Below are 15000 nucleotides of genomic sequence, written 5' to 3'. Positions count from 1 at the left end.
CTAGATTGCAAAAACTATCTGAAGATTTCTGGTCTAAGGGAAACTGGTGTGTTCAGAGATAGTTCTGTGCCCAGTTATCTGGTTTTAATGTAGAGTATCATGAAGAAATGATGTGCATGGAGGACAGCCTGTGCTGTACCATCAAGGGGCTGCCCAACGTGAGGTCCTGGTCCTCTTCCCTCAGGAGCAAGAGCTTGGAAAGGGCTTGTCCCAGATGGGGACAAGAAGTAAGTGTTGTGCCTTCTGTGGTCAGGCAGCTCTTCATCAGTGAGCCAAGCAAAAGTCCTTTGCAAGCTGCGAGGGAGAGGAGCCTGGAAAGGGATTTTAAATAGTATTTTTTATTTATTTTATACATATATAATATATATATTACAATAGATAATTAATATATAACATATTATATATATATATGTATATTAAAAACATGTATATCGAACAGTAATTTGTTCCTTTTGGCAGAACAATACAAGATTTGTGTAGTCACTGTTTGAACTCTCAATTGAAAACTATTTCCTATAGAGACACTTGAGAATACAGTGACTTGTATTTTCCTCATGATGTTGAATATTTTGGACCAAATCTTATCCCATCAAAATGCAGGTGTGGCAAGACAGCAAAACAGGAAGGAAATCCATCCAGAAATCACATTTGAGTACCCAGAGATGCCATTAGGCTCAACAGGCATCCTCAACATTGTGAACAGCCTGCAGAGAACAAGTCGATATGCTGAATAAATAGGGCAGAGTGAAGACAAAGGCTTTAAATACAGGTGTTTGTACAGTGCTAACTAGAAGGTACCAGATAGGATAAAAAGCCCACAGGATGTAAAATGACAAATTCAAAATGGGAACTTTTTAGCAGTATCTAAGGAAAGCCATCCAGGTACTCCCAAGGAAAACAGCACTCACAGGAGCATGACACTGATGGCATGTGGTGGATGAACCTCTGCCATCAACATGTGGAGACATTCATGTAGAAGTTGATCCTTTTCCTCTTCCACATGTGAAAATAGTCTAACTTCACATTCCTGCAAGCTGGGGTAAAGTCTGGGAGCAGATACTTTAGTCACAGGATGATTTAGGTTGGAAAAGACCTCTTGAGGATCATGAGAGTCCAACCATTCGCCCAGCACTGCCTAGCCCACCACTAACCCTTGTCCCCTGGTGCCAGATCCACATGGCTTTTAAATCCCTCCAGGGATGGTGACTCTAACAAATAACAAATAAGAAAGTGAATGAAATAATTTGAGAAGGTCAGCCTTAAATGGAAACACAGCTTGGAAGTGCCCGTTGCTTGGTTGTTCATTCCATGATGCCTAATCTTGAAGTGTCTTCCTGCAGCAAGGGAATTTGAGGCGCTGAGCCCTTCCAGTGGAAGATTTGTTATTCCTTGATCGCTGTTTTTAAGAGCTTGTAGAGAAGTCCAGCATGTGCTGAAGGTGTGAAAGTTCTGCTATAGTGGAAATCTCAGCATCAATTCCTCCCTCTTTCTTACAGCATGTTTTCTCAAAGGCAGCTTATAGTCCAGAGGAGCAAACATATCTAATTTTGATACTGGCAAAAGAAGATGCTCTGTGTTACCTTTGCATTCTTCAGCTGAGAAGCCAGATAGAATTTTGAGTAGTTTGTTGTGTTTATAGTACAGATAGAACCTCAAGTAAGTGTTCCAAGAGCAGTAACTGGGCTTGTGAGCATCTCTTAATTTCCTTCCTACCTGCTCTCTGATTGAGATATGGGTAACTAGAGACTCAGAAATACCATCTTGTAGCCACAAACTAAACAAAAAACTACAGTTTGGAAAATTTTAAGACAATCACTCCATGCTGAGATAGAATGACAGGAATTAAGTGAGGGCTGCGATGTTCACCTGTGAGGCTCTGAGACCACAAGAGGAAACAGCCTCACGTTGTGCCAGGGAGCATTAGGAAAAAGAATCCTCACCCAAAGGGCTGTCAAGCTGTGGCAGAGGCTGCCCAGGGCTGTGGTGGAGTCCCCATCCCTGGAGGGATGTAAAAGCTGTGTGGATGTGGCCCTCGGGGACATGGGTTAGTGATGGCTCTGACAGTGCTGGGGGAACAGTTGGACTCAATGACTTTTGAGGGCTTTTCAGATCTAAATGTTCTGAAAATCTCTTACCTTTTAGCTTTCCAAAAAAATTGCATGTTTGCCCATCTTACAGAAAGATCCACAGAGGACAGTGAAGGTGTTTGGGTTTGAGTGATGTTTTTTCTCCCTTGATTTCAATTGCCTGGGCTCCTGATTAATCATTGAAGCAACATTTGCTCTGTTGGCATCAGCAGTGTAGGAAAGGAGAAGGGAACTATCTCAGAAATACAAAGAGCTGAGATATTTTGTGATCTCTTCCCACTCAAATGTATCCTTCAAATCTCATTCCCTCAGTCGAGGGAAATAATTTCAGTTACCCTGGTCACAGTAGAAAGCAGCCCTCTTTTTGAATGCCTTTTTTCATTAATGTAGATATGTTTCTGAGATGAGAAACGATATTTCTTCTAATTACGGTTACATGTAGTTAATTTCCTTTTTTTAAAAGCTCAGTGTGAAAGCCAGTTTCCTTTAAAAAGGGAGGGGGGAAGAAAAAAGTGATACAGCTGATGCTCCTGTTGCCTTAGCAACAGATTTATTTATTAGGGTCTGAAATGACATGAGTTAATATACCACATACCTGCTGGTCGGCAAACTCTCCTATTTCAGCTCCAGTTGACAATTAAGTCCTGGACAGCTACAGCCAGGGGTTAATGTTACTCATTAGGAGAACTAGGTCATTACTGGGAAATCAAGGCACTTAAGGCAGCATGGATAAAATACAAAATTCAACATCTCAAGGAGTGAGGGTTTTTATGTTAATTAACCTTATTTTCCTTTCATTAAAAAAAAAAATCTTTCATATATGCATATGACAGTGGATCAATTAATTGGGAAAGGGAAGAAAAAAAAGAAGTAAGCTGTAGTTTACTTTTCTCTCCTAGTTGTCTTCATTTCCTTTGGAAGGGTTTCATTATTTTATGGAAAATTCTTATGTCTATATGATGAGTAAAAAGGGTATTAAAATTAAGAAGGGAATCATCATGGAAATCAGCTTTACCACAAGGGAATGAGCAAATAAAAGCCTTGGAAATGAAAATAAATAAGCTGTGCTAATACCTCACCTAAGGAGCAGAATATAAGCCCATCAGAGCTTGGAGATATTTAGAGGTACTTCTTTGCTTCTTTATTAAGCAGTTACATAGTTATTTGACCTTCAGAAACCGAAACTTTAGAGAACTAATTCAAGTTGTTGGCAAATATTCTATTTACAGGAAGCTGATCAGTGGCGTAGCCAGCAGTAACTACTGTAGTTAGTAATTGGCTTCTGATTTCCAGGAAAATTAAATATATTCTCTGAAAGTTTTATTAAGGTATCTGAGTGGGAGTTTTAACTTGATAAGTCATAAGTGATTTAATAAAGCTCTCCTGAAAGCCTTTATTTACTAACTTTTAGCAGGCTTCATTTTGATACTGGAGAACTTAATAGGCTGAAAAAGAATGGTATTAAAATGAGACATTTTTTTACTCACTGCTTCCCCAAATACACTTGTTTCTTTCACTTCTGCTAAGCACTCCATTTTCTGTATTTAAGCTCTGTGGCCCAATTCTGCTTCTTATTGTGCTTAGACCAATTTTCACACAGAGAAACTTTCCTTCAAGTCCAGGTTGGATTTGGTTTGGAGCAGCATGGGCTTGTGGAAGGTGTCCCTGCCATGGCAGGGATGTTTGGACAAGATGAGCTTTAAAATCCCTTCCTGCCCAAACTATTCCATGATTCTGTGATGCTGTGATTCCCTCTGTGCTGTCCAGATGCTCACAAAGCAGCCACTTCAGTGCCATCCTCCAGAGCCTGTTAGAATAAATGCTTTAGCCACAGTTGAAAAACTGATTTTGAGTTAATGTAAAACCACAACTGCATCACCTGGACAGTTGAAGAATATTTAGGCTTGGAACAGGTGCATCACAGATTGCCCTAACAGCTCCACTAAGCTTGGCTCTCTCTTTTCCCAGGATGGGAAATTCTTTTTGTGGTGGATTTTTTTTCCTTCCTGTATAGTTGTGATACCCAAGTCTTTGAGCAGAAGCACATGTGAAATGGGGAATTGAGGAGTCCTCTCAAGGCTTCTCCACCTATGCCTCTCAAAGCAATCCTTTTCTACTCCATTCACCCAATCTTTTGGGTGAATAGAGTAGAAATCAAAAGTTTTGGTCTTCTGAACCTCATCCTCCTGTCTTTGCTAGGCTCAGCTCCCTGGGCATCTCCTCACACATTGTCTTGTGCAGCAAATTTGAATCTCACTCTTTTCTAGCTCTAAGCCTCTCTCTGTCTCCATCCCTGTCTCAGCAAGGAACCTTCTGCAACATATCCAATATACAGTTTGCACTTTTACTAGGTAATGTTGTGTTTGTGCTTTTCTTTCATCTTGTTGTTCATATGTTCTGGAAAACTTTGGACAGGATTTTTCTAGAAGATAGTAGTCCAAGATAAGTCTCAGTTTTGGGGAACATCATAGGCAAGGACAGAAGAGGTTTTGTAATCCAAAGCCCAGCAAACTTAGCAGATGGTGCCACCAGTCCCCTTTGTAAGTCACAGCACCCTGGACCAAAGTATGGGAATAACCTTCTGTCGGATTCCCGGCTGTTTAGATGGTCTGGAAAGGCCCGGGATGGCCTTGGGCAGCCCGCGCTCCAAAGGACGAGAAGGGACTTCAGATCTTTTCTTGGTCTCGGTGTTTATTAATTGCTTATCTAAAAGATTTTCTCTTGGCCTGACAGAGTTCTGCTCAGCAGTCAGCCATGGGCACACACTGAGAGTCCCCGGGGCGGCCACTTATCTTTATACTCGGAGTTACGTATAAAATATTTATCATTTTTCTCCAATACCCTCTACCCTTTTTAACCAGTGCACTTTTGGTAAGGACCAATCCCAAAGTGCCAACATCACCACAGAAGATGGAGGCCAAGAAGAAGAAGAAGGAGGAGAAGGGCACGCCCCAATTCCTCCATCTTACTTCTTTAGACCCCCCTGTACAGAAATCTTAAACCCTGTATCTCACACTCCAATTAACTTATCCCTTCACCGTTCACCCCAGTGAAATCCTCCTATCCTCATACTGATGTCGTCTCCCATGTGGGATCAAAGTCCAGCCACCAGACATTTCTGGCAACATTCCAGGACTCCCGAGCCCCCCAGGGGTAGTCTGGTTCACCCTGCACCCCAGTCCTGAGAGGCTGAGATCCCACAACCTTCAAGAGACAAAAATCAAATATTTCATAAGCAAGTGATCTAATATTCCTCCCTATTTTCACCAGTAATAGGAGTGTTGTGTTTCTTCCATCAAAGCTGTTTTTAATTTATTTCCTCTCCTTGCCATGCGACAACTGTTCAAGTCTCTTCTCTTCACCTTCTTCTCCTCCCTGCTCTCCTTTTTTCCATATTTTCATGTTTTTTCCCCCTCCCTGTGTCCTCTAATTGCTGTTTTTTCTCGGCTGTGTCTGTGCAAACCTGACTCAATGCACTGAGTTGATTCCTCATTCTGGAAGCAGGGAGATTTGGAGTTACTTTAATCTTGTTGAATAATGAGTTTCAAGCCTTGGTGCCAAGAAAGTTCCTGGTTGGAAGCTTCTTCCTTGGAGATCCCAAAAGGATGAGTTATCTCGGGTACCTGAGCTAATTCCTCTCAGGGCATTACTCAGTGAAGAGCAGGATGCACTTTTTGGCCCAAGCAGGGCATCTGGTGGAGTTTTAAGTAGCTGTAGCTTGGTTGTGTGAGTCCATGATGGAAATCAGAGAGGGGCCACAAGGTCTTGTATGGTGGGGTCACCATTCCCAGGAAAATCTGTAGGAATGTAGGTTTTATGTAGTACTTTATACATAAATTTATATTTATGTATGTTTTCTGTTCTTTCAAGGAACTGTTTTAGTAGACTGTTATCCACTTATTACCATATTCATAACCATCTTATGATTGCCATGACATGACTTTCTGCAGTATTTTGTAGTTGAATTGCAATAGGATACATTGTGTATGGTTATCAGGGCTGTCAGGGTCACTCAGATATTTTATGACCTCCAAACAACAGGAAAACCTTTTGTTATGTTGCCTTTGGAACACTAAGGAAGTTAATTTTATTTTATTTTTTTTAAATAAACTCTTTGGAGTAGTCTGTAGCACTTTCAGGGTTTTGTTGCAAATTGAAATAAAGTGTTCTTGTTTTTTTTTATAATCTGAATCCTCTACTTGGGGACAGCCAGACTGGCCAAGCTTGAATAAAAGAAATGAAAGGCACTGGAATGAAAGTGCATTGATTTTTACACCAAGGTAACTGAGACCAAATGATGGTCTTTGTCTTCAAAGCTTAATCTCCCTTTAGGAAATAAGCAGGAGGCTCCATGACTGATGCTGATCCCGAGATTTCTTTGGTTAGGGGACGTGCAATATTTTATTTTGAGTTTTTTCTGCATGAGTTGTGAGGGGAGAAGAAGAATCTAAACAATAAACTCCCAAGGTTCTTTCTTGTTTCTTTTTTTATGAATCTCTTGTAGATAACAGGAGATAGGAGAAAATGCTTTTCCAGCGTAAAGCAAAATGCCACCCATTTTTCTCAGGCCAGCAATTTGAACAAATCAGAGGGTAAAATACACACTCCTCACTGTAAATACGTCATGGGCTCTAGTAGAAAATAAAACACTGTATTTGGCAGTACTGTTTGGCTGCTTTTTGCCTCTCCAGTGCCATTTTTTAATTCCTTGGCTTGCAGAGGTGTTCTGAAAGCACAGGCAAGGATCAGGACCCTTTTTTGCTTGTAGGACCTACAAATTGCCAGCTAAAATTTATTCTGTAGGGTTCTTTTTCATGCAGAAATATTTTCTTCTACTTGACTCCATTTTCTGTGAACTGAGGGGGTATTAAATATTGTGGTAACTTTTGATGCTGATGATGCCAGACAATGTTTAGAGGCACAATTACAGCAAAGACATTTTGTAGAGCAGATCAGCTGAAAAGGAAAACTCGCTGGACTTAACTACATATTTGCAGTCTACCTCAGCCTCATCTTGGAAATGTAAAAAGATGGAAAAATACAGTGATAAATAGAATAAATGGAAAGCAATTAACTTTTCCTCCATGTTTGCATTTTCATAGTTATTTCTTTTTTCCCTGTTTCTTTTCTAATTGTGCTTTCCTGGCAGTAGCATTTCCTTTTTTGCATTTATCATGAGCATTGTTACCAGAATTTGGTATTAGAATTTTAATTTTTTTTTTGTCCCCTTTTTTTCCTCTCATAATCTTAACATAGAAAATGTATATTAAAGTCATTTGATTTAGGAAAGTCTTCTGTCCTCTGTGAAAATAATTACTGGAATGTATTACATTTCATGTATTGAATAGGCTTGTAACATGAGTCCTCTTCTTTGAGAAGAATATTATTCTACTAAAGTATTTACTGACTGTGATTCTCACCATATTTCTGTAAATGAAAGCTCTTCTAAGACCATATCTTGCAGATTTGGGAACCTGGGCAGTGCTGCCTTGTGGGAAATCAGTGTCAGGAAAAGACCAGAATTCTGCAATTCTCTGTTTTGAAGGCCAGGTTTATCTTTTATGGCCACACTTCTACTTTCTAACATTATTTGATTATAATAAACCTGTATTCAAATTTTTCTGAGCTCAAGATTTAATGTGAAATATCAAAGTGTAATACAGTGCATAGTATAATGGAGGGAAAAAATCCCTGATATTGTTCTTCAGATTCAGTTTGGATGAAGTGGAGCCTTGGTTTTAATTCTGTAGGGTGTGTGTAGGTCTCCTATTTACCCTGTATTTATCCTTTTCCTCCCTGTGTTTGGATTTGCCATACTTAGTTTTCACCAGGGATATTTTAATTTTTTTAATTTTTTTTCTCTTCTTGTGTTTTTCTTACTCTTTGAATTGCTTTGCCCAGTACCTCTGCCTTCTTTGATGCTCATTACTTCACTTCCCCCAAAAAAAAAGGATGAATGTCATCCACGTCAAGGTCTGTGTCTTGGAAACCTCATTTCCTTTATTTTTAATTATTGATTCTGTGCTCATGGACTTGCCCAGCCCCTCACACGTTCCCTTTGCTCTGCTGCAGCCGTGCCTTTCCTGGCTGATGTCCCCTGTCCCCTTCTTTTCTCCCAGGATGTCTCTTGGCTCACTGGTCCTTCATCTCCATGATTGCTGCCCAGCCTCATCAATAATGAATGATTCTTCACTGGCCTATTCTGTCAGCTATTTTCTAGCATTCATTGTAGGCAGGCAGAAATCCATCTTTTACCTCTTGCTAGATGTCCTAACAAATTTTAAAAAGTATGAAATTAAAGTCTTGCTACAACTTCTGAGGATTTTGTTCCATTTCTCACCTTTGCCCATGATGTCGAAATGATTTTGGGGAATTGGGAATTGCAGAAGGAGCTGCAACCACTGGATTTAAGGCACTGCACAATTTGGGATTCTCTCCCTCTGAAAATCTCCCATGCTAAATGTTTAGGATTAAAAGAACCTTTTTGATATGGCTTTTGTAACCCTTTCAGAATGTGTAGCACCTTAATGGTGGGACTCCATGGTTTTCAAAGTCCTTTCCAGCCCAAATGATTCTGTCATTCACAGAGATGTCACCACAGGGCTGTGGCTTTCACAAGCATTACATGGCATTTATGGAATATTTTCTCAAATATTAAGATGTTTCCCCCTGGTTTTGCACCATTTTTAACTGATAAATGCATTTACTCCAGCTTTTAGTATGTATTTTTAACAGACTGCATTTATTTTCCCCCTTTGAACAAGTCCTGCTTTTTCACAACTCTTCCACTTCCTAATTGCATTGCTAGTTGTGCCTTCCTCCAAATCCTAAATAACTGTGATTATCAGCATGTAGGATAAGCTTACATAGACTTAAAAAATTAAACTAAAGTCAGAGAAGACCATATGGGTTTCTTACTGAATTTCACCCAAATTCAAGAGATGAATATTCATTGAATAATGTAAAGGGCCAAGTTCTGCTATTTCTTTTTTTTTTTTTTTCCTGGTTTTTAATAATGTGTTTCACATCACTGATTAGGGATGTGGGTGACAGTAAATCCAGTTTAGGTGGTCTCCATGTACTCTCCTTCCAGTCCCAGCAATAGGTAAGGCTCAGGGGCTCAGGCTGAATTCCCAAAATCCCTGAAGAGCAGAAGGGTGTTTTGGAGAATGTTGCCATTGATTGTATAGAGGAGCATCATCACAGTGCTATGAGGTTGCTTTTTAAAATTACTTTAGGCTGAAAAGTGGGATGTCAAGTCATCAATTAATCCTGACAGCATCCTTCTGTGGTGAAAAAATAATATTGTCACACCCATTTTATGGCAGAAAATCTAAGGCAGAGACAATAATGGAGGCTCAGTCGTGGTGGTGCTGCTCCCACCACACTCCCATTGCCTGTTCAAGGACACTTCTCAAAGTTTTATATCAGATTTCAAAGGGAAGTCACTAAATCAGGATGAACCCTGGTCCACATCCCCCACCCGGATCACTAAACCTCAGCCAGTTCCTAAGAGAAACTTCAGATGTCTCTCTGAAATTGTGGGTTAGAGTCAATAATAAAAATTCCTGGATAACAATGAGAGCTTTGAATATGGAGATTAATGTCTCCAAGGCAAGGCTCTCAAATCTGAGCACAGGTGTGGTGTCTGTGCCTGTTTTGTGGCATTACAGCTGTAGTTTGGTCATTCTGATGTTTTTATGTTTTTAGGATGAAATTTAGAGCATCTTCATACCATGCCTAGTTCTTATTTTTCCTTTACCAGATGCATATCAAATCAAGTGAAAATACAAAAGCATTTCAAATACCTCAACTGAACAACAGAGCCAGACCCTGGAGTCACATTATATTGATTTTTCCCCAAACATAATATCTTAAAAGAAAAGTTTGCATTTTAATATCAGGCTTTTATACTGTTTTGCAGTTCTTCTTCAGGAAATGGAGTATATATAATTAATACTGTTTAATAAAGCTCAAAAATGCAACAGATGCAGCCAAAAGTGCACATCATTTTGAGCAGATCTTTACAGAACAGACATTCCATATTGTGTTCATCTTTTTCCACGATCACTGCTATGGCAATCTGGTGTGTTTAGCAGTTGTTGCTGAGTAAGGCAGACTGGATTGTATATGATTTTTTCCATGTCAGCCAAGAAACAGAGCTCTCTCTTTTTTGATGCAGCGAAGAGGTGGTCTTGTACTATTTATTTGTTTCTACCAGGAGCAGCTAATACCTTCAGTATTCTGCAAGAATAATAATACACTGCAGTCTGTAGGTGCACGGGCCCGGAGTTTTCTGGAGGTCTTTAATGAAAATAAAATGCTTGTGGTGTGGAGAAGTCACAAGAACTGATGGAGTCACTTAAGATGAGCTCCCAAACAGAAAAGCTACAAGAGTCACAAAATGTGTCATTAAAATCTGGGAGTGTCACCTAAAAGGGAAACATTTTATACTGGGGGATGGAAGGAGGATCACCTACAGCAGAAAACCCGCAAGAGAGGCTCCAGTGCAGAGGAAACGTTTCCCCTTTAAGCATTCCTTCTGGGTGCCAAATTTTCCTTCTGTTCTTCCCCACCTATTAAACAAAGCTGCAACTTCCAATTCCTATCAGTTTTCCTAAATATGTGCAGCTTATGTGGCTTCGCCGAGCTGTAAGGCTCCGCGTTCTCCTGCCAGCTCCTTGACAATGTGGCTCCAACAGCATCCTCCACTTTTGGCTGCCTCTGGGACCCCTGGTCTCTTCTGGAAAGCAAGAGGGAAAGCATATCCTTTGCTGGAAGGACTTTTTGTGACTGCAAAGCTGATAGCGGGGCTGTGAAGAGCTTGGAAGGATCCCTGTCAGCGTCGTGGCTGTCGAGTCTGTCGGCTCCGCGCGCGGGGACGCGCCGGTCCGCCGGCACGAGCCGAGCCAGGCTGGGCTCGTGGCATCGCTCACAGAGCACACACAGAAACCTGTCCAGGGGAAACTGAGGCTCAGGGGAAGCTCTGTCATGAATTACACCAGCTCCCAGCATTGTAGAAGTTCTCCTTGCAAGCATTCATAACGGGGATGTTCTCTTCCAGCCAAATGCGAATCCACGCGATCCCGTGTTGGCTCTTGGAGCTGGGCATTTGGAGGGAGCTCAATGCTGGCAAAAGTTTCTGCGCAGAAGTTACCTACCAGAAACAGGTGGCTCTTTTAAGCATGAGGATGCAGCAAACTAATAGTCAAAGATCTGGGGTCTTTGCAACTGGGAGAAATCCACCCTGCAAACCAGTGCTTGCATCCACTTGGGTTGCTGGAATTGCCCTGGAAACTCCTGGTTCACAGATGTGAAACAAATTACAAGCCTTGTGCAGTTGCATTCCTCCTTATTATTGGGAACAAAACAAATTGGGGGGATGGAGGACTTCTTAAAGTGATTATTGTCTGGCTTTATTTTAAGAAAATGTGTCAAATTCTAAAAAGTCCACAATTCCTGCAGGTTTCTCAGCCTAGGGAAGTCACATTAATTATAAGATTAATTTATTTTAATTCCCTAAACCAAAAATATTGACTGAATGAGAAATTAACACATGTAGAGCTGCAGATGTCATTTGGCTTCAGATTTCCTGAATGGTATAATTATTAATCCTTCATATACTAGTGTGAGAGACCTACAGACTCCATTCTACAAAATTACTCTGTGAAGAAAGACACTAGGATGGCTGAGATATAGATTTTTCCTTAATACAGGAAGGAAAATGGTGGAATTTTCTAAATAATAAATAAAACCAAAATATTTTAAAGGCATATGGTGCACATCTGTTGAAATACAATAATTTAAAGCAGAGTAATTAAATGCAAGATTTAATATTCACCTTAGAGTGAGGAAATTATCTCATTCCATTTTTAATATAACTTAAGGAATTTGGGAATTTTAAATCATTTGTGATACCTTTTGAACCTTTCATTCTGTGCTAGTAGAGAAGATAGATTGGAAAATTGGGGGGTTAATTTATTTTTAGATAATCTAACTTACATTTCATGCCATTGAGTGACAGACCCATACAAACCTTTAATACTGTCTTCAACTGAAATTATAAATAAGTACAAGTTTCTTATATTCTGTTTTAATTTCCAGTTAACTTCTTAAAAATCTAAAGGTAGAAAATGCCTCGTGGTAGTTTATTCCTTCCTTTACCCAAAGCACTGAATGGATTGAAAGCTTTTAATGAGTATAGCATGAATTCCTAAAATTCCAGTTTGAGAAATCCTGTAGGTTTGGGAGAAGTTTTTGTTTAACCTGTTTCTCCTGAAAAAAAAAAAAGTAATGAAAGTTACATACATATTTTTGGACAGGGGAAAAAAAAAAACCAAACCCAAACGCTTCTTTTTTCCTACCCATTTTTTAAATTAATTTTATGTTCAGGTAGGTGCTCAGTCCTTCTCACTTTCAAAGCTGATAATTTGAAGAGTAAATGCATTGTTTGAGGACAGGGAAGAGATAGGGAAGAGTCTGATTAAACTGAGTTTTGATCCCAAGTGCTGTGTTGAGGAAAATGTTCAGCCATGCAGGAGAAGCAGAGGGAAATTATTTTAATAAATTTTATCCCCAAAAGTAGAATTTTAGAGGAATAATGTTCTGATAAATAAAAAACCTCCCATAATTTCACAACAAAATGTAGACAACGCTGAGATAAATTCTGTTTGTTTTAAGGGAACATGACAAAGATCCTGAGACTTTCTTTAAAGTCCTGATGAAGCTGAAAGAGCAAGATCTGCCTTTCCATGTATCTGTCCTTGGAGAGACTTTTAGTGAAATTCCAGGTACCTTTCCTTTTTTCTTTACTTTAAAGTTACCATAAAGTGGATACTTTCAGAAGTAGTTTTCATTTTTGTATTTTTTTATCTTAAAAAATATGCTTAAAACTTTCCTAGTTGTGAAACTAAATAATATTGATACATTGTAAAATTAAAATTATTAAAGACTGTAAGCATTTTTTAATTTTACTTGGCAGTGGAAGACCTTATTTATGACTTGTGGTTCAGTAACACTTCTGTATTTATTTAAACAGGAAGATAGGTGTGGGTGATTGGATGGTTCAGATAGGAAGCAAAATCTTTCAGGTCAGGGTCACTCATGTGAAATCCAGACTGAGATTTTAGCAGGTGAAAACACTTAGTTCCCTCTCAAACGTGAGGTTAAGGACTGCTGTGGAGAGCTTCTGGTTTGTGTCTGGCATGAAAGTGATCATTAATCTTTAATATTTTTATACCACTCTTTTGGACCGTCCTTCCGTTTCTTGGCTTCTGCAGAACCACAACTCAGTGAACAGTTTCACCTGTCTGGGAAATAAATTGATTTTATTCAGGCGCACAGTTTTGTTCCTGAGACATGGCAATAAAGAGAATGATCAAATCCTGTACTGGGTGCACTTGTAATAAATTAAACCTTTTAAAAATGTACAGTAATGACAAGCGAGTGTCAAAATATCCAATGTTTTAGCTCGTATGTGTTTTCCAAAGTGTAGACTTGCATCCCTCAGCCTCATCAGTCTGCAAAAATAGACTGGGGATTAGTTTATTTGTCAGTTCTGTCATATCTGTTGCCTGCTGGACTGGTGATATTTCAATTGGTTTGGTTTTGATTTTGCCATTTTTAAGACACCAAGAAGTTGCTCTGATCCAAATAACTTTTAGGTCCCCAACTGAGACACAGCTGTGTTGGAAAAAGAGGCAATAATTCAGTAGCAGGAAATTCTTCATGTTTTCTGTCCACTTCCTTTTCAGACAGTTTTCTGAAAGCCTGTTCTTCCAGGCAAGCCTTATCACAGATCCCAAGGCAACGCTGCTTTCCAGACTGAGCACACCAGATTTCTTAGAAGGAGAAATTTCTAAGGAATATGTGACAGATAGGAATATACGATGGTGCGCTGCGGGAACAGATTCTATTGACACTCATTTTGGATGTTGTTACATATCTCATTTGTGGCTTCAGTACTTATGAATAATGTAGATCATCCTAAATTTATGCCAGTATATCAAATCTATATGCCGCACCTCTTGTCTTGTCAATTCATTCATCCTCGTGTATAAATAGAGTCTATAGAAGGGGCAGCGTGGTGAAATGTGTCTCATCTCCATGGATCTGATAGGGCCATACTCATACAAATGACATATGCAGGTCATTGCTAACAAGCACCAATAAAACCTGTTGCACATACTTTATGGAAAATCTAGTTAGGAGGGGTTTTGCTGTTTCTTTTTGGGTTTTTTTTAAATAAATTGTTGGCACTGCGTTTCCTCTCCCTCCAATTATGGGACCAAATTCCCTCATTATTATAAATGTCATGTTTACAGTCATTGGTGACAGAAAAAGTGGATTACATGTTTCATAATTCGGCAGCCATTCATGTAGTTGAAACACCCATTTTTCAGTAGCTTGCTGCTTCGAAGCACACAGCAAATATGCAGCAGGAAGTTAGGAAATCTGTACTTTTCAGTGCTGCTAAAGCTTGACTTTAGACTCAAAAGGAGTGACGAGTTACAACTTAAGGATTTAGGCAAACGTGCTCTGGAAGGACAGATTTTTCCCAGAGGAAGAGAGTAAAGAGGTCCATGACTGGCTCTTGTTTGGGATTTGTCAGCAGTGAGGAGGGAAGGCTGGCAGTGTCCCAGTGATAACCAGAAGTTGCTCTTTATGAGTGGAGTTGTTGTGTCTATCTCATCTTTGATCATCATTCCCATCGTGTGAGCACCATTTCAGTTGGAGATTTCAGGCCATTCCCTTTCCTTGGTGCTCCTCTGTCCTGGGTGTATGAGCTGCACTTTCCATGTGTGTTTATGGACCATCAAATTTTGGCTAGACAGTGATAGTAGGGAGTGTGTGGGAGAGGCCATCACAGACATCTGAGCCCAGTACCAAGAACCAGCATCTCCATCCTTACCCT

General features: G+C 39.8%; 1 protein-coding gene across 6 annotated transcripts in view; it reads left to right on the top strand.

Moving 5' to 3' along the window:
• Window positions 1-15000, top strand: part of GTDC1 (glycosyltransferase like domain containing 1) — a 151836-nt gene that overhangs the window by 117980 nt on the left and 18856 nt on the right. For all 6 annotated transcript variants that reach the window (XM_054278550.1, XM_054278549.1, XM_054278554.1 and 3 more), the window contains one exon: window positions 12768-12877. In XM_054278550.1, the coding sequence (XP_054134525.1) occupies window positions 12768-12877 (110 nt within the window). The remainder of the gene's footprint in view (window positions 1-12767; window positions 12878-15000) is intronic.

The sequence above is a fragment of the Melozone crissalis genome, unplaced genomic scaffold (assembly GCF_028551555.1).
Source record: "Melozone crissalis strain CALT ecotype California unplaced genomic scaffold, PUWL_Pcris_2 ptg000023l_1, whole genome shotgun sequence".
Taxonomy (NCBI): domain Eukaryota; kingdom Metazoa; phylum Chordata; class Aves; order Passeriformes; family Passerellidae; genus Melozone; species Melozone crissalis.
The sequence above is the reverse complement of the archived record's forward strand: the minus strand, read 5'-3'. Positions and strand labels throughout refer to the sequence as shown.